Source organism: Bos taurus, chromosome 10, assembly GCF_002263795.3.
Source record: "Bos taurus isolate L1 Dominette 01449 registration number 42190680 breed Hereford chromosome 10, ARS-UCD2.0, whole genome shotgun sequence".
NCBI classification, from domain to species: Eukaryota; Metazoa; Chordata; class Mammalia; order Artiodactyla; family Bovidae; genus Bos; species Bos taurus.
In genome coordinates this window covers 60,945,414-60,972,642 of record NC_037337.1, presented here as the reverse complement: position 1 = coordinate 60,972,642, position 27,229 = coordinate 60,945,414, and the positions used below count along the sequence as shown (strand labels likewise).

The window sequence follows — 27,229 nt, the reverse complement described above, 5'->3', positions numbered from 1 at the left end:
AAAATGTGTGATGCAGGAGAGAAGGGAAATTATGCTGTTGGCATTTTGCATACCCTGAGCTCCTTGTGGCATCATGTGAAACAAGAAAGAAGGTTTCGTGTGGTCCTTTGACACTTCAGGGAGAATTTACAGCGCGACCTTTTTTTCTTTTTAACAGAGCCTGTCTTGTCAGTGGCCATTACTCATTCAGTAGTTTTTAGCTCCTGCCACTTAGTGGTCAATATGGAGCTTATTCTTTGTGTGGTGAGAAGTGGGTATAACGTTCTCAGGGGTTCTGCAGTTTTTTGGAATCTGAGTGGAGAAAAAACAAACACCCAGGAATGTAGCCAGTTTCACTCAACCTGTTGATTCAGTTGAGCTCACTCTGCCAGGACGCTGGCATGGAGTATTCCCAGGACAGCGAGTCCTGGCCGCTGGGCAGGGCATGCACGCACTGGGAACAGGGTCTATGTGTCGGTGGCACCAGGTGTAGCATGGCCTTCAGTGCCATGCTGAGGATCACGGGCTTGGTCTTGGAAGCAGTGGGAGCTGCTGATATTAACGTACTCTAGAAACATCAAGTTGGCCGCAGGAACTTTTACTTGGTTGAAGAGAAGTAAGTCTTAAAGTGTCAGTGGGGATGGGATCATAAGAGAGGGATGCAAAAGGAAAGAAGCTCTGACTGGACCTGGTGAAAGGTCAGGTATAAGGCTGTGACTGGGTTTCTGTCTTCCTTTTGGTATAAATGCTATTACTTTGAGGAAGTTTTCCCTGACCACCCTCCCAACTTCCATTAAGTTAAATGTCCTTTTATATGCTCTTGTCACGTCCTATGTTTTTCCACTATAGCAGTTTATCACATGGAGGAAGTTCTTCACTGTGTAATAGTACCTGATGCCTGTCTCCTTGGGTTGACTGTGAGCTGCATGCAGTCATGAGCCGTGAGTGCTTCATTCACAGGAGCGAACATGCATTGCATGCAGTTGTGTGCAAGTGAAGGCTAAGTGTTGAGTTGAAAAGGGTGTAGTTTTAAGCTGAAGTGATGGAAAGCATAGTGCTGCGACTCATAGGTATGGGGAACATAGGATGGAAGGTGATAGGAAAGTGGGAGGTGATGACACTTGCCTGTGTTCTTACAAGTGGTTAGAAATTGGAGCTTGGCATATTTCTTTTGGCTTGGGCAAAACCTTCAGGTGTATTTGTTTTGAGATAATAGTTGAGACTGAGGATTGAGTTCAGTTTGCTGAATCCAGAACGGAGTTTGGAGAGAAGGTGACAAGAGAAGATCAGAAGGCTGGGGGAGGTTAAACTTGGGAGATATCTTTAGTAATAACAAAAGGAGAAAACTGAGTCATGGATGGACATGTAAGGACCAGAGAGGTGAGAGGGAAGCTGGGAAAATTCAGTGCTACAGGGAATGTGAAGAAGGTAGGTAGTGAAGAATCCCAGAAGCGACCAATTTATTTAAGGAATAAGAGGACTGAGAAATCCTGTGGCTTTGGAAGTTCTTTTGGAGATAAGAAGGACCTCTGGGAAACCATCTTCAACAGTGAGAGTGGCCATGGAGGGCTCAGAAGTGGTGACTTGGGTCACTGGTTTTAGTTGTCAGACAGTAAAAGAGAAGGAGAAATGAAGGGCAGTAGCTTTAGTTATAAGAATTTGATGAGTGGAAACATCTGTATATGTTTGAAGGCCCAGGAAAAGGTGTCTTGTGGGGAAGGTATAACCAGAGAGACATTATTTAATCTTTATTGTAGCGTATGAGGTAGCATTATGTATCCCATTTTACAAATAGGGAATTTCCAGTCAAAGTGGGTTGTGATTTTGTTCTAAGTAAGTGCAGGAGTCCAGCCTTCTTTTTGCATTGTGCCCCTTAAGGGTTAGGCATGCATGAGCTCCAGAGCACCAGGCTTGAGGATGCCTTAGAAAAAAGATAGACTGTGCTGAGGGTACAGTGAGGATTATAGCAGAGTCATTCTGCACAGTTTTGCAGATTTCTTCAGACTTATTCTGTGGCCTGCAAACTAATATGGAGAACACGGAGAGTGGGAATGGCTAACACTGAGGAAGGTCAACATTGTGAATGTGTTCATGATGGTTATGAACTCAACATGGGCACAGAAGTCACTGGGGATGGTTCCATGTAGCTGGAAGAGGGTGAGGGGAAGATAGCAAAAAGAAGTATCCACAATAGAAAGTTACGTCTAGTCCCATTTTGGAGAAGGCGATGGCACCCCACTCCAGTGTTCTTGCCTGGAGAATCCCAGGGATGGGGGAGCCTCGTGGGCTGCCATCTGTGGGGTCGCACAGAGTCGGACACGACTGAAGTGACTTAGCAGCAGCAGCAGCATAGTCCCATTTGTATCAAACTATATGTGTATAAGTATGCATGAAGTATGCATAAAAATGTATCATAGGATGTAAGATGGGAAATTGATGGTTATTTTATTGGGATGATTACAGATGATTTACTTCGTCATTTTTTTTTAAATCCTCAAATTGTTATGTGTTTCTTCAGATTTAAAAATAAGCATTTGTGATTTATAGAACCCAAACCACCAACAACACAGCTGCTTTTGTTGTGTGGAAAATAACTTGTCAGAGACGGGATTTGAAATTTCATCCTTTGCTGACCTGGTGAGGAGAAAGACTTGGTACTTTCCCCTTTGATTTGTTAATACTGCAAAATGCAATGAGAAAGTCAGAGAGAGGTGGGTTCTGACAGATAGGCTCCTGAGTTAGGGTCCATACGTTAGCACTTTCCTACCACACCCTCTTACTGGAAGTCCCAGGGAGCCTCCCGGACTGAGGATGTTTTCCAGTTGGAGGAGAGTGCTGATTTTGCATGTGGGACAACCTGTAAGTCTGGGGAGCTAAAACTCTTGGAATCAGCCCTCAATCAATGGTAGATGAGAGTTAGGGGATAAATACCTGATCTTTCTTATCTGAGTTGGACACATCTGAGGTGTATACCTACAGGTCCCAGAGGGCCCAGTGGGCCCAGCCTCACAAACTCCCATATCATTGCACTTTGTATTGGCTTCTCTTCCTGTCTCATTTTCCACTCCTCTGCCAAAACTTCTCTGTATCACTCTCTCCCCACAAATTCTTGTCTCAGGGCCTGCTTCCGAGAGAAATCAGCCTAAGACAGGGTCTCAGCACTATTTATCTACTTCTTTGCATGACTGTGGACAAAATATTCATAGACTGCTTTCTTCTCCACAGAGCATCAGCCAGGCTCAGGAACCTCCCAGGAATGGAATCTGAAGTAGTGAAAAGAAAATGTTAGATGCTGGCTTAGAACTGCTTTCTCTGATATCCCCAGCCTGCTCCTGAGTGAGGAACTTGTCACAAAATGACCCCTAGCCCTGCTTTGAAGCAGGGCTAGGCACCCGGGCTGTGAGTGGCAAATTCCTTCACGAAGTTCTGTGTTTGGGCAACAGATCTTACCCATCCACTTCCCTCATCTGCAAGTCATCTTTACATTTCCTGAGCCAAATTTCAAAGGGTTTAGGCGGCTTTCCTATTTGAGTCCTACAATGTAGTGGACTATTCAGGGCCTCATGGCTGTGCATCTGTCACTGAGGGCATGTGGTAGAGCTAATTGAAATACACACTGAACTGGCTCTGTGGACCCTCCAGCTGAGAGCTAAGTGGGCCCAACAGCAAACTGGGATATTGCTGGAGTAACTGCTAGTGTCTCTGCCTGTGGAACAAAGGCACACAGAGAGGCAGCCTTTGAAAACAACTTTGCAGACTTTCTCCCCACACAGTCCTGGGACAGTTTCCTGGGACCAAGTGCCTGAAGCAATGTGCTTTGTTGAAGTGATGCCAGGATTGGGAACTTGGAGATGGTGTGTACTGAAGGGTTCTTAGGAAGAGCCCACACTCATCTCTTAGGGTTCGTTCTTTGATTTTTTTCCCCCCACATTTCCTTCTTATTTTAGAAGGAACCTATCAAAGTGTCTTTAATCATTGCAATGTTCACTTCTAACACAAATCTTAGTTTGTGTTTAGAAACCATTTCTAAGACTTGAGTGGTGATTTGAACTCATATGAGTAGTGAGACATAGATATCAAACATAGCCCATTAGGAATGTGACCTTGGGGAAGCAAGAAAGAGGTGCAGGATGTGGGATAAATTTCCAACTCTATCTTTACTAGCTAGATGACTTTGGGTAAGTCACTCTCATCTCTTAAATAAGGTAATAATACCTTTCTCAGAGTTGTCAAAGGTGAAAAGAAGGAAAAATCACATTTAAATCATATGGCATTATACAAGTATGAACTTCTTAACTTCATTGCTTATCTCAGTTGGATTTGAATCTGTGTTTTGAGAAAGCATAATTCTAGATCATCCACTTTAGCTCTATTTCTGTATAAAATAAATATGTGGTATGTTGTATGTTTTTCTTTTGTTTTATGTATGTCTATAAGTTTTCTGAAATTATTTTTGGGATACATTTTTGGGAATTTTGGTATTCCAAAAATACCCCAATTGGGACCATGAATAAATGGGTTTAATGAATGAATGAATCTGTCTGTGGAGGTGTCAGTCAATTCAGTACTGCTGCTGCTGCTGCTGCTAAGTCGCTTCAGTCGTGTCCGACTCTGTGCGACCCCATAGACGGCAGCCCACCAGGCTCCCCTGTCCCTGGGATTCTCCAGGCAAGAACACTGGAGTGGGTTGCCATTTCCTTCTCCAATGCATGAAAGTGAGAAGTGAAAGTGAAGTTGCTCAGTCGTGTCTGACTCTTTGCGACCCCATGGACTGCAGCCTACTAGGCTCCTCCGTCCATGGGATTCTCCAGGCAAGAGTACTGGAGTGGGGTGCCATTGCCTTAACATTAAATGTGCTAAGCAAACAAGGTCAGAAGAAAGGTCTTAGTTTGTGTTTTTGCTTTTAAAAATGGCACCATGTTCTGTGAAATAATTGAATAGAAACGTGATTCTATTGTCCCCTTCTCCAGTTCTGCTTTAAAATCATTAACTCCTTTCAAATGTATGAGCCAGAGTTTTAAAAAGAGGATTAATGAATATAAGAACTACTGTTATTAAAATTCTTCAGAAGTGAGTGGCCCTAACCAAAGTATAATGGTCTTTTGGTAAATCTGCTTCCTGTCAAAAAGAAAGAAAATCAAATCATCATCATAATAGAAGAGTAAATCAGATGCACATTTCCCTTCTCTTGCTTGCTCCTTTTTGCTGTTTGCATTGTCTGCACCTGTGGTCCTCACACCCTGGGAATGAATTTTATAGACCTCCAGGGTGAGAGATACCGTCATTATTTTGACTGTCACCTGCTCTGAAGGTCTCAGTCAGTGGTTTGAGGAGGATGAGGGACACACATTCTGGAGTGTGTTTCCTGTGAGTGGACCTGGTTACAAAGGTTTGGATTATACTCACTCTCCCCAGCAGATTGAGGGGGTGACCCAGGATGTAACTGGAAGCCAGACCCTTTTCTTGAGGCTGGAGAAACATACAGCTGTACTACCACCAACGACCTAATGAAATGGTTTTTCATAAGGTCACCAATGAGGTTTTCATTTAAAATCTGGGGCTTGACTCCAAATGCCAGATACTTAAATTCGTTAGCCATTTCAAAGAGGCATGTGGTAAACAGGAAGTGCTCTAATGAAATCAGGCATTCAGTGTCTACCTCAGGACTCAGGTCATGTGTGAGATTTGAATAGTTTTCTGTAGACTTTATAGAGAGCGGTGTTTGGGGGATGAACTAAACAGGGACCAACCGACAAAATTATTCAAAGAAATAGCCCTGAGGGAAGGTGGTGACAGGCAAAAAAAATCAGTGGGGGATTATTATTATTATTTTTTTTTTTAGGAAAAATACTTAACTAGCTTGTGAGTGTCACACAAGCATGTTTAATTTCAAACATCTGAATTCAGAGTTCATTTTCAAGCAGTGGAATTGTGAATAGGTTGAATGGAAAAAAAAAAGCTGAAAGTTGAATTTCACTCATTAAAATAGTGTATATCAATTTCTGGGATGAAAACTGACCATATATCTTGGTTTGAATTTGCAGCTCCTGGCTAAGCACAAAAGCTTGCCATGGAAAGAAGTGCTGCGGCTGGAGGAGGTACAGGCCAAACTGGGGATCAGTCTGGAAGAAATGCTTTTGATCACAGAGGACGCCCTTCACCCTGAACCCTACAGCCCTGAGGAGATCTGCAAATGTCTGGGAATTAGCCTGCAGGAACTCAAGACCCAAATTCTCAGTCCAAACACTCAAGATGGTGAGTCTGCTGGAGAAAACAGGGCATGTGTTGTTCCCCCACCCCCAGGTGGAAAGTTTCCGTGCCCCATGGGTTTTTAGTGATTTTGAAGCATGCTTGAGGGAATTTGGAGAATGTATGTATTTCGGTAAACTTAATTATCTAGATTCTTGGCTTCATTAAATTCAAAATTCATTCTTACTGATCTGTTATATGCTGGATTTTCTTGTGAGGCAAAGGTGAATAACACACACTCTTGCCCTCAAGAAGTTCCCAATTCACCATTGTAATTCTCCTGCTTTGGCCTATGCCAACCACAGAATTACAATGGTCAGGGAAATTCATTGGAAACATCATGCGTTTTTTTCAAATGTGAGCCCAACTCAGTTTAGGGATCAGAAACCAAAGTGATGGTCTAATAATATATTAAATGTACATTTATAGTTTGTTTTGGTATTTTAAAATTTTTGTAGGAAGCATCTTGTGGCATCTTGTGGCAGAAAAAGTTATGTTATCTTTTTCAGTGAATTTCAACAACAAATTATTTCTCACTAGAATTAAATCAGGATTTGAATAACCATTAGAAACATATATAACCCTTGTCATGCAGTTAGTATACCCTGTTTCTAGTTTTGTGATTGCCTGTTTTGAAGATAATGGGTATCAGGACATGTAATTCATAGTGTTATCCAGTAGAAAGCAAAGAAGAACTAAAGAGCCTCTTGATGAAAGTGAAAGAGAAGAGTGAAAAAGTTGGCTTAAAACTCAACATTCAGAAAACTAAGATTGTGGCATCCGGTCCCATCACTTCATGGCAAATATATGGGGAAACAATGGAAACAGAGACTTTATTTTTGGGGCTCCAAAATCACTGCAGATGGTGACTGCTGCCATGAAATTAAAAGTTGCCTGCTCCTTGGAAGGAAAGCTATGACCAACCTAGACAGCATATTAAAAAGCAGAGACATTACTTTGCCAACAAAGGTCCATCTAGTCAAAGCTATGGTTTTCCCAGTAGTCATGTATGAATATGAGAATTGGACTACAAAGAAAGCTGAGCGCTGAAGAATTGATGCTTTTGAACTGTGGTGTTGGAGAAGACTCTTGAGAGTCCCTTGGACTGCAAGGAGATCCAACCAGTCCATCCTAAAAGAAATCAGTCCTGAATATTCATTGGAAGGACTGATGCTGAAGCTGAAGTTCCAATACTTTGGCCACTAGATGTGAAGTACTGACTCATTTGAAAAGACCGTGATGCTGGGAAAGATTGAAGGTGGGAGGAGAAGGGGACGACAGAGGATGAGATGGTTGGATGGCATCACTGACTCGATGTACATGAGTTTGAGTAAGCTCTGGGAGCTGGTGATAGACAGGGAGGCCTGACGTGCTACAGTCCATGGGGCCACAGAGTCATACATGACTGAACTGAACAGATCTAGTGAATCTGGTCCTGCAGCTTGCCACTTACAAAATCAATTACGTACTCACAAATGTCGGTAGAAAGGTGGCTTTAATTAGAATGCTGGCAATTCTGGGAGATGGTGGACTCAGCATCCCCCGAAAGCCACCTCCGAAGATTCTCTTCAGCCATGAAAGCTTTTAAAGGGAAACAAAAGCAATCCCAGTTAATCACTGAGATAGGGGGTCAGAGTCATCGCCATTCCCCACTGTGTGCAGGCTTGTTGACACCTTGTGATCTCTCTCTAGATGTAATCTTGTTCACACAATTTGTTCAGGAGGTTACTGAACGGGAAACTAGGGAAGAAATCTGGTCATCTGTTAATTAGTCTTATTTCTACTTCTTTGATTGACAAAGAATTGACAAATTAGGCAGGATTTTGTGTGATTAAAAGATTTGCAAGATGTCCTTGGGTTGGAGATGAGTAGAGCATGGGGTGCTTGGTTTAAAAATTAGTTATAATATAGCTTTCCTAAGGTGACAAGAGCAGGGGATTCCTGCCAAGGGCAGTCTTCTGTAAAGAGCTGCTTGCAAATCCCTGCTTGTCAGAACATCATTCCATTTCTAAGAAATTAGGGGTGAAGGTCTTTCTTCTGTAAGTTTTTCATGCTGATGCAGGATCCCTTATTCTACAGAGTAGACAATGTCACCATGGGTCTGTAGTATCTCTTTGCTGACAATTTTAATTGTTCACTAACATATATGTTGCTGCTGCAGCAACATATATAGGCTAAGAGAGATGCTCACAAAGATATAGATTATTATGAGCAATAATGGTAATCCCATTCTCTTGAGGTGAGTTCTTGGAATTGTGCTAGCCATAGATTCAGTACTGCTCAAGTTGAAGCAGTTTATGCCATGGCTACAATTTGGTCATCATGCAGTTAGCTTTTTCTTCTAGTGGAAGTTATAGATAGTATCTGTAGAACAACTCAGGAAAGTGCATCAGACACTGAGTCTGTGATTCTATTGCCCTAATCATTCACCACTTGTTTTTGTACTAAGGGGCAAGGGGAGGAGGGTACTGTAGGGTTCTGTTCAGTTCCAATAAGATGTTAAAATATTGTGAAATCTAAAGCAATACTGGTTCAGCAAATCAAATGGTTCCTTTTTTTTAAATAATTTTTAACTGGACTATATAGTTGACTTACAATGTTGTTAGTTTCTGCTGTACAGCAAAATGAATCAACCAGGCGTATACATATATCCACTCTCTTCTAGACTCCATTCCCATATAGTACATTACAGAGCACTGAGAGTACCCTATGCTATACAGTAAGTTTCTATTAGCTATCTTTTATATACAGTAGTATGTATATCAATTGAAATGGCTCTTTTGTACCATTTGAAGTGAAAAAAAAAAAAAAAAGAAATCCACAATTCAATAAGCATCTCTTTTTTCTTATCCTTTCTTTTTTCATACTCATTTTTCTGATTATTGTACTTCTTATATGAAAGGATCTAGGTTAGAGCAGTGCTCATGACTGCTGTGGAACCACATTCTGAAACACCAGGAAGTCTTCACTGCTTAGGTTGACACATGTGGCTCACTTAAGCATGGAGGCTTTTTCTGCTTGTCTACTGTTTTTATACTATTAACATAAAAAACTTGAGATGGAAACCAGGCAAATGTAGGAGCTAGAGCCTTGGAGTGGCTTCTCAGAAGTAAAGGTTGTCTATTTGTGAGACATCAATGGTGGGAGCTGGGACATCTAGCTAAGCCAGTAGTCTCTTCGTGAGGCAAAGTTGGGGATGAGAACTTAGTGGAAAGATCAGAGCCCCATTCCCACCCCATTCACTTCAGGTTTACAGCTGGATTTTGAGTGCCTACAGTGGATTTGCCTGCTAAAGGCAGGCAATTGCTACAATTGCTGGCAGCTGTAGGATAAGATAAGGAAATCTTTTGAGGGCAGGGAAAAGGTTTTGGTTCCCAACACTGTTAGATCCAATTTAATTTGATGAATATTTGTTGAATTTCTAGATGAACAAACTGGCCTATAAACTTCATCAGAGTTGCCGCCTGGTTTTTTTTTTTTTTTTTTAAATAAATCTTCCTGGAATACAGCCATCTATATGGGCTATGGCTGCTTTTGCACTGCAATGACAGATTTAAGTAGTTGTGACAGAGTCTAAATGGCCCACAAAATCTAAAATATTTACTATCTGGCTCTTGGCAGATAAAGTTTGCTGACACCACTCCAGAAAGGCAGTAGACCAAAGCATAGCCATAAGGCCTGGATTAAGATCTCAGACTTCTGTTTTATTTTTTTTTTCCAGACGTCTTTATTTACTAGATTTGGGACCTGATTTGAAAGTTTTTAATCTTTCTGTTATCTTGGTTTTTCCACGAAATAGGCATAAGAGAAAGAGGTACTTAAAGAAGTAATTGGTGTAATGTGCTAGGAACAATGCTTGGTAATGGAGGTACTCATAAACATCAGCTACTTCTGCTATTTCTCTTCCCTCTCCTGCTTCCCCTACTCTAGGCCCTGAGGCTGAGCATTGGGAACACAGAAATAAACACAACAGGGTTTGATACTTAAGGAGTTTACAAAATAGTAGTGGAAACAAAGAAAAAACTGATCCAGCAGGAAGTAATGAGTGCAGTGAGGGAGGTGTTCTTGGGTCTAGGGAGACCAGAAAAGAAAGAAGTCAGAGCTGGCTTTACGAAGGAGACAGCAACCAGACAAAAGTTAGAGAATAAATAGAAGTTTCCTAGGTAGACAGGCAGAAAAACTTCCAGGCAGAGAGGAGTAAGAGAGGAATCCAGAGTACTACAGACAATTGAATGTTTTCTGAAAATAATGGTGAGGGATATATATCAGGTTGATTTTGTAGATAGGCCATCATCACACTTTGTAAAATACTGTGTGCAAGTGTTTTATGGATAATGGGGAAATTCATAAAATGTTTATTGAATAAAGACATTGGGTAGGTCATTGGATAGGGAGCGCTTCCAGGGGAATAGTCTTTATTCTTTGACTTAAGACATCATCCAATTTCTTATATTTAGCAAATATATGTGTTAACTTCACTGGGCTGGGTATTATGCTGGATGCTGGGATACAGAGATAAGTAGGATGTGGTCTCTACTTTATAGTGACTTAGTGTCTGATTGGTGAGGGTGCTTCACAACAGTCACAGTAGATAATACCCATGGTAATAAAGGTATTTCTTATGAGTCCTGAGTGTGGAAGAGAGAGTGACTAAATGCCTAGAGAATGTGGCTTGAATTTGAGCTAGATTTGAAAAGAAAGTTATGGCCTTCCCAGGAGGAGAGTGGTGACAGGCCATTTCAGGCAGAAGAGTCTGGAAGACAGACATGCTGCTGCTGCTGCTAAGTCGCGTCAGTCGTGTCCGACTCTGCGACCCATAGACGGCAGCCCACCTGGCTCCTCTGTCCCTGGGATTCTCCAGGCACAGAGAATGGGTTGCCATTTCCTTCTCCAAGGCATGAGACATGGGGTATTTGAAAAATGTGTCAAGAGGTGTTGTGTGCAGTATGAGTTGGATGCCAAAAATATTGGCTAAAGGGATGCCTGTTCTCTACTCCATCACAGAAAAGCCTGAAATGGGGGATTGTTGGTGGATATCTCAGTGACTAGATTTGTAAAACTATAAAGGGCAGTTCAGCTGGAATTGATGATTACCTTTGTCTAGAAAGGAAGGGAAGGAGGGAGGGAAGAAAGGGAAGAAGAAAAGAAATAGGAGATAAGGAAGGCTGAGATACGGATGCTGGGAAGTTAGGGAATTATAGATGGGAAATGATTTTGGAGGCAGGATGATGAATTTCTGGTGATGTGGCAAGGCATCTAAATAAAGATATAGAGCAAGTAAAGACCCAAACTATATAATTAGATTTTGGGGTTTTTGGTTAAGAGGCAAAGAGACCTTAATAGACATTGAGAATATTCACTGTCAGATGATCTTCATAAAGCAGCCTTTTCATGGTGTCGTTTCTTAGTTCAGAAATCTTTAGAGGTCCGCTCTTACCTACCGCCTAAACTCTTTAATGTGGATGTTAAGTTTCTTCTCAATTTGGCCTTAACTCTGTTCTGTCCTGTCTCCTGTTTGAGCCCATACATCCCCATTTGGACAATGTTGTTCTGGCTGAACCATCCCACTCACTAATAGCCTCTTTGTCTTCCCTTTAATCCTGACCATCACTGCCCATTCCTCTTTTCTGAAATATGGTTCCTACCTATTGTAAAAGCTCAATAAATTCTTATCTATATCCATCTCAGTGTGAAGCCTGTTCTTTGTCTGTATCCCTGTTCCTTTTTCTCTGCATCTGCCTGTATCCCTCACCTCCTACCCCTCTTTTGAGTAAGAATTTCTTTTTAAAATAAGTTAATTTCTCAGAAAAATCTGGAAAACACAAAGGATAATTTTCTAATCATAGGATATGCATGACTATTTATGTGTATATTTAAGTTTTAGCCCCTTAAAAAATAATGATTTCATTGTTTTCGTAAAAGTTATGAATACTTAATCTTATCTCTTTATCTAAAATAACTTTCCTACTGGCCCACATGTATGATTTTCTATAATTTATTAGGTTTATTGAGTGCCAACAAAACCTATGTTGAACGAATGAATCTATTTTGTAATTCTATCATCCTCAATTCGAGAAGGAAATGGCAACCCACTCCAACCCACTCCAGTGTTCTAGCCTGGAAAATCCCACGGACTGGGAAAGCCTGGCAGGCTATGTACAATCCATGGGTCGCGAAGAGTCGGACACAACTGAGTGAATAACTCTATCATCCTCCAAGGATTCCCCCTTTTGCAATAAGTTAAAAAAAAACAAAACAAACAAGAAAACAACCATGAACATAAATCAGCCTGTGGGATTCTAGAGTCTCCTAGATTAATTTCACTTGATTTATTCTCTGAATCCAGCCATCTAGCCTCAGCCAAATTTCCTCCTGAATTCTCTTGGTATGCAGCTTTAACATTAGAAATAAAAAATCTGTTTATATCATTGTCTTGTTCCTTCTGAGTCTGTGTTTGATTGGTCTAATTCCTTAGGTAAATGCTTCTATTACCCCTTTAGAAAATGTGGTTCTTATTGAATGTGGCACTGTCTTTAGAATGCATGAGTGGAGGCATAGATGACATGTGTCCTCAGCAGGGGACTCAGGAGGGTGCCACCACCCTATTATTCCAGGTGTCTACACTTCAACATACTTAGTTTTGACTTGGACAGATTTTCCTGTCATGGAAATCCATGATCCTCTGTTCTATTTCTGCCAGAATTCCTTTGTTCTTTTACCTGGATAACCTGGATATGAGTGTGAGTTGGGAGATGTTGACCTTGAGGTGAGAGTACAAGGAGATGTTTACAGTCAAACTGTGGCTTGCAGCCTCTGCTAAACCAGAGTTCCAAAAGGCCATGTTCTTTTCCCAGATTTCTAATAATTAGATTTATTTATTTATTTATTTTGTGTGTGTGTAATAAAGTTTTATTAAACTATAAAGGAGACAGAGAAAGCTTCTGACATAGGCATCAGAAGAGGGCAGAAAGAGTACCCCCCTGGCTAGTCTTCAGCTGGATGTTATATAGTCACTGCTGCTGCTAAGTCGCTTCAGTCGTGTCCGACTCTGTGCAACCCCAGAGACGGCAGCCCAACAGGCTCCCCCATCCCTGGGATTCTCCAAGCAAGAACACTGGAGTGGGTTGCCATTTCCTTCTCCATAATAATTAGATTTAGAAATGCTCAGAGACCATTAAAATTAAACACACACACACAAAGAAAAATTCTCAAATCCTTTAGGCATTGTTTAAATGGCTATAATCCATCACCAGGAACTGGTCAGGAAAAATTTAAGGGTTATTCTTTAGGAAAAAAATTAAGAATTATTTTTCAGGTGGCCCAGTGATAAAGAATCCGCCTGCCAAGGCAGGAATGCAGGAGATGTGGGTTCAATCCCTGGGTTGGTAAGATCCCCTAGAGGAAGAAATGGCTACCCACTCGACTATTCTTGCCTGGAGAATCCCATGGACAGAGGAGCCTGACAGACTACAGTCCATAAGGTCACAAAGAGTCAGACGCGACTGAGCATGCACACCCACCCACAGATAGGAGTTATGTAAAACTGTGGCATAAGGTCTGGGTTTCTAGAAGCTCAGGGTCCAGGCTGATTTGGGAAGGGTGTTTTCTCAGGTGTGACCCCAGAGAAAAAGGTGAAGCTGTGGAGAGAGTCAGGAGAGAGGCACATGTGTATCTAGCACGGGAGTTAAGTCAAGGACACACTGGAGGATAAACAGGGGAGTCCATGAAGGACTAAATAGAAACTGAGGTAGAAAATGTGTTAGCTGCTTTGGGCACTAGTTTGACAAAGGAGGGATGTATTGGGATCATTCCTTTTGGGAATGCTCAGCCTATGTTGGGAAGATCCCCTGGATAAGGGAAAGGCTACCCACTCCAGTATTTTGGCCTGGAGAATTGCATGGAATGTATAGTCCATGGGATCGCAGTGTCGGACACGACTGAGGGACTTTCACTTCACTTCACTTCAGCCTGTGTTCCAGGTTGGGTGGCCCTGTGCTTAGAAGCACTCTGCTGGGTGGACACTAATCTCCTTGCTTTGATGACCAACTTTGCCTGTGACTATGTGTTGACAAAGTGCTGTTCAGTCACTGACTAATATGTTTGGATCCTTGATCCTTGTGAAGTCATAAGCAATAATCATGACTTTTGAGCAAGTATAAGGCACTGGCATAGAATGCTGTTTAGGAAGATATCTGCAGTAAGAAAACAAACAAACAAAAACTTTATTGTTTATACAGTACTCTTAACTGTATCATTTGATTTGAATCTCACAATAACCCCAGGGCACATGGTTATCCTCATTTCACAGATGAGGAAACTAAGGTCATAGAATTACATGTAGTTACAAACTAGAGAGCTGGCAAATGCGGGAGCCAGATCCCAAGTCCTAGTCTTTTGAGTTAATCCAATACTCTTCCTGCCTTTACTTTTTAATATTAGTGTATTACTAAACTGGCTTTAGCAATCCTATACCAATAAGGGAGGTAATATCAAGTTTTGATTTTTCTTTCCTATGATTTTCTCTTGCAACTAAAGAGAAGTGATGGAAGTTGGTTACTTGGTGGTTATAGAGTTTCCTTTTAGCTATTTCCCATTCTGGTGCTCTTGCTTTAGAAAATGTAAAGCCATGTGGCATCCAGTGGCTTGCTTAATTTAAGGAGCAAACTCAACTTGGTCAGAAACTTGGTGCATGAGCTTTTGTGTTACAGAAAAGCCATGAGAAGTGCTGTGGAATCTTCTTGTTTGATAAAAAGGTAGTCCTCATGGATTATCTTATCTACATCAAAGAAGAGTAGTTTTTAATCTAATGGAGAAATATAAAGGTACTTCACAGTATAAAAGGAGTCAGTAATTTCAGTTTCCAATTGTGTTCTCAATATAAAGGAAATCGATTTAAAAATAGCTCATAAGATATCAGGTACTACATTCTATGATTTTAACACATTAAATTGTTCTTATAAGAATTTTGAAGAAAAAATTTTTTATAAAGAGCCTAGAAGAAACTTGGAGAAGGCAATGGCACCCCACTCCAGTACTCTTGCCTGGAAAATCCCATGGACGGAGGAGCCTGGAAGGCTGCAGTCCATGGGGTCACTGAGGGTCAGACACGACTAAGCGACTTCACTTTCACTTTTCACTTTCATGCATTGGAGAAGGAAATGGCAACCCACTCCAGTGTTCTTGCCTGGAGAATCCCAGGGATGGGGGAGCCTGGTGGGCTGCCGTCTATGGAGTTGCACAGAGTCTGACACGACTGAAGTGACTTAGTAGTAGTAGAAGAAACTCCAAAGGGTCTTTCTAGAATTTACAGATATTGGTTGAGCAGAAATCTTTAAAATTTGTATGATGAACTTATAATAAGGCCAAATAAAAATGAGTCCTTTAGTTTTGTCTTTTGTTTTAATTTTAATAAGATAATAGATCCCTCTGAAACAATATAAAAGAATAAATCAAGTAACTATTTTTTGTTGTGCACAAAAAATATGCTTTAGTTGTTCTGGAATACAAGTGTGGAGAAAATTTGCTTTCCCTTTTTCCTTTCCTCTCTTCCTAGTCCCTTTGGTTTGCTTCTCAGCTCCTGTTGACTTCTAGCTATCTGGCCACAGAGGGCAGGATCATGCTAGGAGTAAAGCTTCTTCAATTTTTAGGAAGAAATGGGCTGAACTGTTAACCCAGATCAGTTGGGTTGATGTTTCATTCCTCGGTTTTCCTCTTCCTCTTTCGCATGTGTGCATCATATACCCCTATCCATCAGTTCACCTTGCCTCTTCATATACTTAGGGAACTGACAATGCAGTGCAGACATAATCTATTAAGTATGATTTTAAAGCTGTTGCATCTCAAAACTCTCAACTTCTGTAGGGACAGCTCAGTGCCAGTGTGTAGGAATCACATACTCGACTGTGATGTGTGCTGTGTACCGGTCAGAGTCTAGTCACTGAGGGGTAGGTCAGGGCTCAGAATCACTCTTATCCTACAAGGCTAATAATAATGGGGGCCTTGTTTTTGGCACCTGAGGCCATCCTGGAGCCACTAAAATCAGGGAATTCTGGAATTTTCATTCACTTTTGTGAGAGTTTTAAAAGAGCTGAAATGAAACAGATTCTGCCGGTACATTTTGAGAAGTTGACCCCTGCAGTAGTCTTACATACTTGATGACTTACAGTCATCTTGGACTGAAGTAGGCCCAGAACTTATGAACCTATGAGCTTGACCGCCTCTTCATACTATGTACCTTCAGACCCTTGAGTTCCCCACGTTTCTTGAGTTAATGTGATTTGGGCAGGCTCAGGAGTAGAAGATGTGGGAGAGTTAGACCAGTAAGACTAAACCTTCTCTTCTCTCAAACACTCTGATCCTCTTTCTAACAGAAGATTTTCATCTCTCTAGGAAGGTCATCCTTTTATATTAAGCTTTCAGCTTCAGGAATATTGTGCGTGTTTTAGGAAAGGAGGAAGAGGGGGGAATCTCTTCTGATAACAGCAGCCGCATAGACTCTGGTGACCTGTGGCTGTGATGGCAAGCTGGAAACTACTCTTCTAGCCTCACAGGAAATTCATATACAATAGTTACCATGATGGCATTCCCCAGAAATAAATCCTAAAATAGTCATAGCAGCTAAATGTGAGTTATGAGGCACCGTTCTTTCATAGCATTTGTATCCTTGAGAAAAGGTCCTTGTTTTGTGCATTTCTATATTCCTGTTCAGTTCAGCTCAGTCATTCAGTCGTGTCTGACTCTGTGACCCCATGGACTGCAGCACGCCAGGCTTCCCTGTCCATTACCAACTCTTGGAGTTTACTCAAACTTATGTCCATTGAGTCAGTGATGCCATCCAACCATCTCGTCCTCTGTCGTCCCATTCTCCTCCTGGCTTCAATCTTTCCCAGCATCAGGGGCTTTTCAAATGAATCAGTTCTTCACATCAAGTGGCCAAAATATTGGAGTTTCAGCTTTACCATCAGTTCTTCCAATGAATATTCAGGACTGATTTCCTTTAGAATGGACTGATTGGATCTCCTTGCTGTCCAAGGGACTCTCAAGAATCTTCTCCAACACCACAGTTCAAAAGCATCAATTCTTCAGTGCTCAGCTTTCTTTATAGTCCAACTCTCACATCCATACATGACTACTGGAAAAACCATAGCTTTGACTAGATGGACCTTTGTTGGCAAAGTAATGTTTCTGCTTTTTATATGCTGTCTAGGTTGGTCATAACTTTTCTTCTAAGGAGCAAGTATCTTTTAATTTCATGGCTGCAACACCATCTGCAATGATTTTGGAGCCCCCGCCCCCACCTCCAAATAAAGTCTGTCACTGTTTCCATTGTTTCCCCATCTATTTGCTATGAAGTGATGGGACCAGATGCCATGATCTGAATGTTGAGTTTTAAACCAACTTTTTCACTCTCCTCTTTCACTTTCATCAAGAGGCTCTTTAGTTCTTCTTCACTTTCTGCCATAAGTCTGCATATCTGAAGTTATTGATATTTCTCCCAGCAATCTTGATTCCAGCTTGTGCTGGAATTCCTGTGGTACCTAGTAAATGCTTGATAAATGAATAAATGTGTTAAACTAATTTTCTTCTGTTCATATGGAGAGGTAATGGGTAGGAGGCCAATTAGAAAATGTACTCAAGGTCTAGCTAGAGAGTGGTTATTTTGAGCCTTTAAGAAAATCTGTTCATGTGCATTAATATTATTCATAACAACTAACAGTGAACACTTAGCTATGTGACAAGCACTATTCTGAGTACTTTTAAAACATTTGCTGCACGTGTTTGTTAATATGTTCTTCATGTTCAGAGTACCTACATGAAATAGTTCTTTTCAAGGTTGTAAACTGTGCCATAAACACATTCGGAAAATGAAAATGTTAGTTGCTCAGCTGTGTTTGACTCTTTGCAACCCCATACATGGGCTGTAGCCTGCCAGGCTCCTCTGTCCATGGGATTCTCAAGACAGGAATAGTCGAGTGGGTTGCTATTTCCTTCTCCAGGGGATCTTCCTCACCCAGGGATCGAACCCAGGTCTCCTGCTTTGCAGATGGATTCTTTACTGCCTCAGCCACCAGGGAAGCCCTTAAACACATTTGGACACACATTTAAATACTGATGCACTCCCACCTCCTTCTCCTCACTCTCTCAAACTCCCCTCATCTGTTCACAGTGTTGAAGTATGATAGTCAAACTCCCAAAGTCAGATAGCTCTGAGGGAATAAAGAATTTTTTGGTAGGTATTATTTTTGTTTGTTTGAAATTTGTTTAAAAGAGAAAAGCAAATGAGTTTGGCCATTACAGTGCTAATTAGATTTGTGTTCAGTGACATAACTGTTAATACTGATGAATATTCCTTTTTCATTGTGTAAACAAAGAATGTTACTAAGATTTTCCACCAACACAACAGTCTATCTTGCATCCCAGTGCTTTTGACAGTGGTCTCTTAATTCACACATGGACTTTTCTGTAAGTGAAATATAGCACAAGTTATTTAGATTTAGGGCTTCCCTGGTGACACAGATGGTAAAGAATCCCCCTGCAATGCAGGAGACCCAGGTTCGATCCCTGGGTTGGGAAGATCCCCCAGGAGAAGGAAATGGCAACCCACTCCATTATTCTTGCCTGGAGAATCCCATGGACAGAGGGGCCTGGCAGGCTGCAGGCTACAGGCTATAGGGTCACAAAGAAAGAGTTGCACATGACCTAAGTGACTTAGCACGCATGCATATAGATTTAATTTAGAGGAACATAAAGAATAAAGACTGGCTTTAGATGGTTTTGATGCTAGGAACATCCCATAAGTTAAATTCCAGTATTTTGCTACTTTACAGAGAAGTTAAACAAGACAGAATAATTAAGTAACTTGCCTAAGATCATGCAGCTCAAAGTAACAGAGTTCGGATTCAAACCCACACATTCTGAGTCCAGAGGCCTCCCTCTATGGTCTTAACCGTTATGTGACATGAGGCTGTCAGTCAGGGTTCTGTCAGAGAAAGAGATGTGTTATAGGAATTTGACAACATGCAACTTGTAAGCTGTTTAAACAGTGTTCGCATCTGGTGCTGAAGCCTGAAGTCAGTAGGAAAGACAGGCAGGAAGTGACAGTGGATGTAGGGGAGAGCGAGGGCAACCTGGAGCTCGGGAAGAGGAGCTGGAATCAGGGTCAGACTCACTACCTCCAGGCCTCCAGTTCTGATGATACCGGTGGAAGCCAAACATGTACCTAGTCCAATGCCTAGTCCAAGAGTAGAAGTTGAAGGAGGAGCCAGTGGGACCTGGAGGTGCTGCTCCATGCCACAGGGTGACCCAGCAGCTGAGGGACAGTGTATGCGAGTGCTTGTGGCGCTTGGTGCCCTTGCGTAGATCTTTGTAGCATAAAAAAATATGCTACCATCATTCTTAATATGCTTATTTCCCCTGTATGTACCTGGCCTCCTGACCTTACCAGTCAACTTGTTCATCCCAGTTGTCTTCTTGGCCTTGGCATGACTTTTCCCCCAGGGTTACTCAGGTCTCTACCAGCCTCCTTGGCCCGGCCCCTGTAGTTCCTGGCCACCTTGTCAGCCCCAACGGCCTCTGACTCTGGCCGTGCTGGTCCTACCATTCAAGGCTGCCTCAAGGGAAGGGAAGAAAAAGAAAGGAAAAGGACAGTGACTATACATATATATTCATTTTTTTCTTAAGTCTAAGAGATACATGACTTGTTATTACTGAGTATTCCCTTCGCTTGAATTTTTCATGGATGTATCTCTACTTTCTGAGACATGAAATGATTTATTTTGAAAACTGTCTCATTTTGAATCGGCTATAGCCAATTAACAATGTTGTGAACAGTGCAGGGACTCAGCCATACACGTACATGTATCCATCCTCCCCTCAAAACATAATCCCCGCCCCAGCTCAAGTAAAACCCAATCCCATTCAGGCTGCCACATCACACTGAACAGTTTCCTATGCTGTACAGTAGGTCCTTGTTGGTTACCCATTTAAAATAAAGCAGCGTGTACATATCTATCCCAAACTCCCTAACTATCCCTTCTCTCCGTCCTTCCCCCAGCAACCATAAGCTTGTTCTCTAAGTCTGTGAGTCTGTTTCTGTTTTGTAAGTAAGCTCATTTGTATCATTTCTTTTTAGATTCCACATATAAGGGATGCCATATGATATTTCTCCTTTTCTGACTTACTTCACTCAGTCTGACACTCTCTACGTCCATCCATGTTGCTGCAAATGGCATAATTTCATTCTTTTTAAATGACCGAGTAATACTCCACTGGGTCAGGAAGATCCCCTGGAGAAGGAAATGGCACCCCATTCCAGTATTCTTGTCTGGAGAATTTCATGGACAGAGGAGCCTGGCAAGCTACAGTCCATGAGATCACAAAGAGTCAGTGTGACTGAGCACAATATTCCATTGTATATATCCATTACACAATGGAATTGTGTTTTTCCATTCCTCTGTCGATGGACTTTTAAGTTGCTTCCATGTCTTGGCTATATTGAAAATATCTTTTTTGATCCATCTTCCAGAATAATGGAAATAAAAACAAAAATAAATAAATGGGACCTACTTAAACTCAAAAGCTAATGCACCACAAGGAACAATAAACAAAACCAAAACACAACCCATAGTTTGGGAGAAAATATCTGAAATGATGTGACCAATAAGGGATTAGTCTCCAAAATTTACAAATAGCACATGATGTTTAACAGCATCAAAACAAACAACCCACTCAAAAAATGGGCAGAAGACCTGAATAGACATTTCTCCAAAGATATACAGATGGCCAATAAGCACCTGAAAAAAATATTCAACATTGCTAATTATTAGAGAAATGTACATCAAAACTACAATGAGGTATCACCTCACACCAGTCAGAATGGCTATCAGAAAAAAAAAAAAATCCACAAACAACAAATGCTGGAGAGTGTGGAGATAAGGGAACCTTCCTACACTGTTGATGGGAATGTAAATTGGTACAACCACTATGGAGAACATAAAAAACTAAAAATTGAGCTACCATATGACCCTGTAATCCCACTCCTGGGCATATATCTGGAGAAAAACTTCATCCAAAAGGATACATGCTCCCCAGTGTTCATCGCAGCACTGTTTACAATAGCCAAGATGAAATTATTAAAGGATCAGTTGTGAATTTATTAGATGCTCTGCTTCGAGTAGAATGAGGCTTCTGTAGATATGAGGACGGCTGACCTCTCATTGTATCCCCTGGTGCTTCTCTGCTGGTTTGCGTTAGGAAACCACCTTCTGTAATCCTTGTCTACCTAAGAGGCCAATCTTGTCATTTCTATGTTCCTTCCTTTTGTTGCTACCTTTACTTTCACGTTCATATTTTTAGGTTTCCATATAATTAAATATTTTCCTTGTATACAAAGTTGCTTTTCTTATAGTTAATTGTGGTTATTTTGGTCAAAGTGTTTATTCTCCTGTACTGCTGTGTTCAAGGTGATTTTTCTTCAGTAACAACCAGTTCCGACATCTCAGGGCTTGACCCAACAAAAGTTCATTTCCACTCTGCCTTTCGATCACAAGTCAGCAGGTGGTCTGTTCATCTGAGACAATCAGGGACCTGGGCTCAGCAGGGGCTCCATCTCAACGTGTTTGCCCATAATCACTGTGGTCTGAGGAAGGGACTGTGGTTGATCACTCACTGACTTTTAACAGCTGTCTCTTATTCTCTTTCATTGGCTCAAGCAGGTCAAGTGGATGTGATGAATTTCAGAGTGGGTGGCAAGTGCAGTCTGTCTCAACGTGTACAAGGAAAACTGGAACATTTGGAAACAGCTCTAACTAATGAAAACCACACTGACCTGTGCTGTGTAGCTGGGAGTCTCAGCCCATTTAAATCTTGCTGATACCAATGAAACCAGCTTATTTTCTCATCTTAAAATATGAAGCTGACATTTCCTTTCAGACAATTGGGATGATGAATATTGTTTTGACCAGATTCCAAATTATCTTCACTTGAGGATTAGACATACTATGACATCTTTTTAAGATGCACATTTCTCTCACACTGGCATTTTATCTGCAATTTGTCTGGTGAAAGCCTTCTTAGTCCTCATGGCTTATCATTTTTTCCCCATCTTGTGGCATTCAATCTCTTTTCAGGAAACTGTCATTCTAGAATCTTAGGGCATGGTCCAGGAAAACCTCTTCGCTGTTTGATATTAATAGGTTCACTTCCTATGCCTTTATTATTTTCAAAGTACCTAGCTTCAGGGGGAAGAAAGTTTCCTAGCAAAAACTTCTGAAGTAGAAACTGTGTACCTCTTCCTACTTACATCTGTTTGTTCCCAATTTGTTACATGTGAGTCAGCAGAGGTATGTTACTATGCATGTACCTAATCATTTTTGCAGATTACTGCCAAATATCAATAGTAATGACAACAAAAATTATTATTCATTATATCTGTATAGACATTCACAGTTTTAAAATTGAAGTATGGCTGCTGTAAAATACGATGTTACAGGTGTGTAATATAGTACTTCACAATTTTTAAAGGTTATACTCCATTTATAGCTGTTCTAAAATATCTGCTATATTCCTTGTGTTTTACAGTATATCCTTAACAGCTTGCTTTATACCTAACAGTTTGTACCTCTTACTCCCCTACCCCTCTATTGCCCCTCCTGCTCCCTCCTGGTAAATGTTCATTTTTTTTAGATTCTACATATAAATGATATCATACGGCATTTGTCTTTCTCTTTCAAGTCCATCTGTGTTGCTGTATATATCATATATACGTATCATATATGTTTGTATATATATTATATCTTCTTTATTCATTTATATGTTGAGAGACACTTGGGTTACTTCCATATTTTGACACTTAAAAATACTACTACTATGAATACTGGTATGCATGTATCTCTCTGAAGTAGTGCTGCTAAGAGTATTGGGGTGTATGTATCTTTTTGAACTTTTTTTTTTTTGGATATTTACCCAGATGTGGAATCGCTGGATCATATGGTAGTTCCATTTTCACTTGTTCTGAGGTGTCTCCATACTGTTTTCTACAGTGGCTACACCAATTTACAGTCTCACTACCGTTTGTTCTTTGTGTTCTTTTATAACCATTCTGACAGTTGTGAGGTGGTATCTCATTGTGGTCTTGATTTGCCTTTCTCTGAGGGTTAGTGATGTTGAACATGTTTTCATGTGCCTGTTGGCCTTCTGTACGTCCTCTTTGGAAAAATTAGACATTCAAAGTTTTAAACACATAAATATCAATTGATCGTCACTCATGCTGTAAATTCCAGATGAAAACATGGCAGGGCACCGCTCTATGTTAAGGGTAGAGACTGTATGTGGTTTTTCTTTTTTTTAAGTTTGAGGAAGATGATTCCTTGTATTGTCTTTAGGAGGCAATGGGGTGGGAGAGACCACAAGAATGAACATCCCTCAGTCCATTAGACGTTAATGTTACAAAGCCTTTCTTCTGTCAAGGACCACTGGTGCAACATTAAAAAGACCAGAGACTACCTCCATAGGAAAGAAGTATGTAGTCTTTTACTGGGAAACTATGAAATGTTCCAAGAACAACAGATATAAAATTCTAGTCAATTAAGACAAGAAATAACAAGATATGTGCTTCATTTCTGTCATTTAGACTTATAGGGGTAAGGGGGACAGATGAAGATCAAAAAGGAAAGAGTCATATGGACAAAAATAAAGGTAAAATGAATCTAATAAAGGGGGGAAAGCCTGACGTGTACACACTGCTTGTTTATGGAGGAGCACATACACAAAAACAGAGAAACCACAAACAAACTCATGCCTGTGAGCATTCACTTCCCACTCTGGTTCCCAGAGGGCTGCACAAACACATTTGCGATCATGGGCTTCTGTGAAATAGCATCCTTATTCATCTTTTCAGGATGCTCATGCTCAGTCATGTCTGACTCTTTGCGACCCTTTGGACTGTAGCCCACTGGGCTCCTCTGTCCATGGGACTTTTCAGGCAAAAATACTGGAATGGGTTGCCATTTCCTACTCCAGGGGATCCTTCCTGACCCAGGATCAAACCCAAGTCTCCTGCATTGCAGGTGGATTTTTCACCCACTGAGCCATTGGGGACGCTCCCTCTTTTCAGTCTATCACCAATTATACTGCAAACACCTTGAGAATAGGGGCATCTCATTAGATGTTTATGAAATTGAAACATTTTACCTTTCCTAATTCTACCCTTTGGAAAGTCTGGGTGCAGTGTAGGCATATTGTCTTCAGTACTCACCATGAGGCTATTAGGACAAGCTCCCCACTACGAGTTCGCCCCTCATCCATTGCCCAGGTCACCTTCTTGGTCTGCTCCAGAACACACTGTTCAGAAGCAAACTCTGGGCAACATCCTGTATAATCTAGCTGGGATTAGATTTTTTGTGTGGCACATAACATAGCTTCTCACTTGCTCAAACTGTTGTATTTTGGTAAACTACTACTTTTGATCATACTGGCAAATAAGTGAGTAATGTAAGAGAACAGAAGCAAATTTTTATCCTTTTATTCAACTGGTCCTCAGTTGAGAGCAACTATTCAAGCATTGTGCTAGATGCTTTAAGTTTGAGGTTATTTTGGTTAGCAACAGATGCATTAGCAATCTGTAAGGCCAGAATAGTTCTTGCCCTCATTTATTTAGCATTTTGTGGGAAGAAAATACTAAAATAATGATTAAAGTGTTCTGATGGAAATATACTACTTATTCTCAGATAACTACTGATTTCTCCTCTGCCTCTCCTTCATCTTTGTCTCTTACGTTTTTGTTCTGTCTTTAATTCAGTTCATGGGAGAAAGCAAAGACAAGAAGAACTCATTCCCTTTTAGGTTAAAATACCAGCACTGGCCAGCTCTAGGCAAGTGTGACCATTGTTTTCCATAGTCCTTCATTCAGCTCTGACCAAGATTCCTGCCCAACTCCCTGAGCTCTTTTCAACTGACTTGAGATTGCTCCTTTAATGTTTTCTAAAAACAAAGTGTTAGGGTAGTTCTGGGAAGTTAATGGGAAACTAGTTTCCTCAAGAAAGAGAGGCAAACAAAAATGCAGCTCATCCAACCAGCAGTTCTGGCTTCTTCGTCTGCTGCTGGGATGGGAGCTGATATTTATTGAGAATCTGCTCTATTCAAGACAGGGTGTTAGGCTGAGCTACAAAGATAAAGATGGCACAATCTCTGCCCTCCTAAAGTAGTGTGTGATCATTGTAATTAGAAGGGAATACATAGTATTCAGTGTCTGGAATGTTGGGGGACAGCTTCATGGAAGAGGGGCCTTGAGATCTGGGGATTACAAAACTAGTCTGGGTAGCATACCGACATGGGCCTCCACTCTTGGACAGGCAGTGATGGAGTGTGGTATCGCAAGCAAGGCATGGTGCCGACACACCGTAAGAGGTTGGAAAGGGTCATGAACGTTCAGTAGACCCATTGTGTCCCACTGCATTGGACTGTGTGTGCCCGCATTTATTGGACCATGGAACAATACTGCAGCATTTGATACAATGAAATACTGGGGAACACCGTGATCAAAATGGTAATTGGGGAAGTTTATTATGGTAGCTGTATACAGGTTGATGGGCTTCCCTGGTGGTTCATGGGTAAGGAATCCTTCTGCCAATGTAGGAGACTGAAGTTTGATCCTTGGGTCAGTAAGATCCCCTAGAGAAGAAAATGGCAACCCACTCCAGTATCCTTGCCTGGAAAATCACATGGACAGAGGATCCTGGCAGGATACAGCCCATGGAATTGCAGAAGAGTCAGAGAGGACTCGTTGACTGAACAACAGCAACAACAATACAGATTAATAGGCAGTAAGAGGGAGGCCAGTTAGAAGGTAGAGCAGTTGTTCAGACCTGGGATAAGAATCCAAAGTACGAAAGTATAGAACGAGAGGGAAGGGAGCAGTGGACTCTGTCTTGTCATTTGAATGGCGCTGGAGTTAACAGGAGCTTACGGTATTGCCAGAAAGCAGGATGCAGGTGCCAGTGCCTGCAGCAGAGTGAAGCAAAGGTTTCAGGATCGGAGGAGTGGAATGTATTATAAAACAGTGCTGGCTCTTCTGCTCCTGAAAATCTGAGAGAGGGAAGCTATAAATATGTGGGGGTGCTGTTATTCTCTACAGACAAGATGGCATTATGCTGTGGATTTGAAAACATTCACAAGTGCCTCTTGGAATGTAGTTTTCCATGGATTAATGTGGTTTGTGTTGAAAACACACACACACACATATATATATATATATTTCATCAGTGGTTTTGCTTTTAAAAGCAGGTAGTTAAAGCCTTTTTTTCCTCTTAAATGTAAAATGCTAACTTAATTTAATCTTTGCAGCATGGGAATGGGATATTAATGTGGCTGAAAACAGCTGTTTATTTTTTGTGGGTTTGACCATTTCAGAAACTTCACATTTATGAAAAATATTATTACTGGGGAAATAAATTTGAAACTGTGGTCCAGCTTCAATGAGGACTGTATAGTGTTTTTCCATTCTACTGCTTAAATACTCCAAAGATTCTATGCCTCAGAGCAGAGACTTATTATAACTGTGCTGCATAGGAAAACAGGCACTCTGGAGTGTATTCTGAAGTGGTTCCCCCCATCCACCTCTGCATGGCTGTTCTTGGAAACCAACTCTTAGTTTAGCCCAGTGGAGCTATGTGTTTGGAGAGAAATTGGCTAGTAGCGTGCAGCTCCATGATTGTGCAAAGACAGCTAAAACCACAACTGCTTTTAGTGCCCCCCTTCAAAGAGTGGGAAACCATTTTGGGGTATGGGAGCCTCAAAAAGATTAATTATACACTTACATGATAAGGTTTCCAGTTCTCTCTGACCAGCCTATTTATTTATTTTCTTTTGATTAATTATCCCAAGATGAAGTTTTTATCCAAGTTAAATCTGATTCCCAAAATATTTATCACTTTTAGTTTGAAGACCAATGCTCTGTGTTCTTCCATCACCACACAATCTTTTTGCAGTTTGGTATTACAAGGCT

The 27,229-nt window shown here is 41.1% G+C and overlaps 1 protein-coding gene and 1 long non-coding RNA gene across 6 annotated transcripts in view; one reads left to right on the top strand and one right to left on the bottom strand.

Annotated features, from left to right (window-relative positions):
- GALK2 (galactokinase 2) overlaps positions 1–27,229 on the top strand; it is a 155,926-nt gene that overhangs the window by 107,893 nt on the left and 20,804 nt on the right. For all 5 annotated transcript variants that reach the window (XM_005211831.5, XM_059890523.1, XM_005211830.5 and 2 more), the window contains 1 exon segment: positions 6,024–6,234. In XM_005211831.5, the coding sequence (XP_005211888.1) occupies positions 6,024–6,234 (211 nt within the window).
- LOC132346377 (uncharacterized) lies at positions 15,648–20,591 on the bottom strand. The gene is made up of 3 exons (XR_009496217.1): positions 20,409–20,591; positions 19,670–19,834; positions 15,648–19,207 (listed from the first exon to the last, which is right to left on the bottom strand). It is a non-coding gene; the product is annotated as an uncharacterized lncRNA (long non-coding RNA).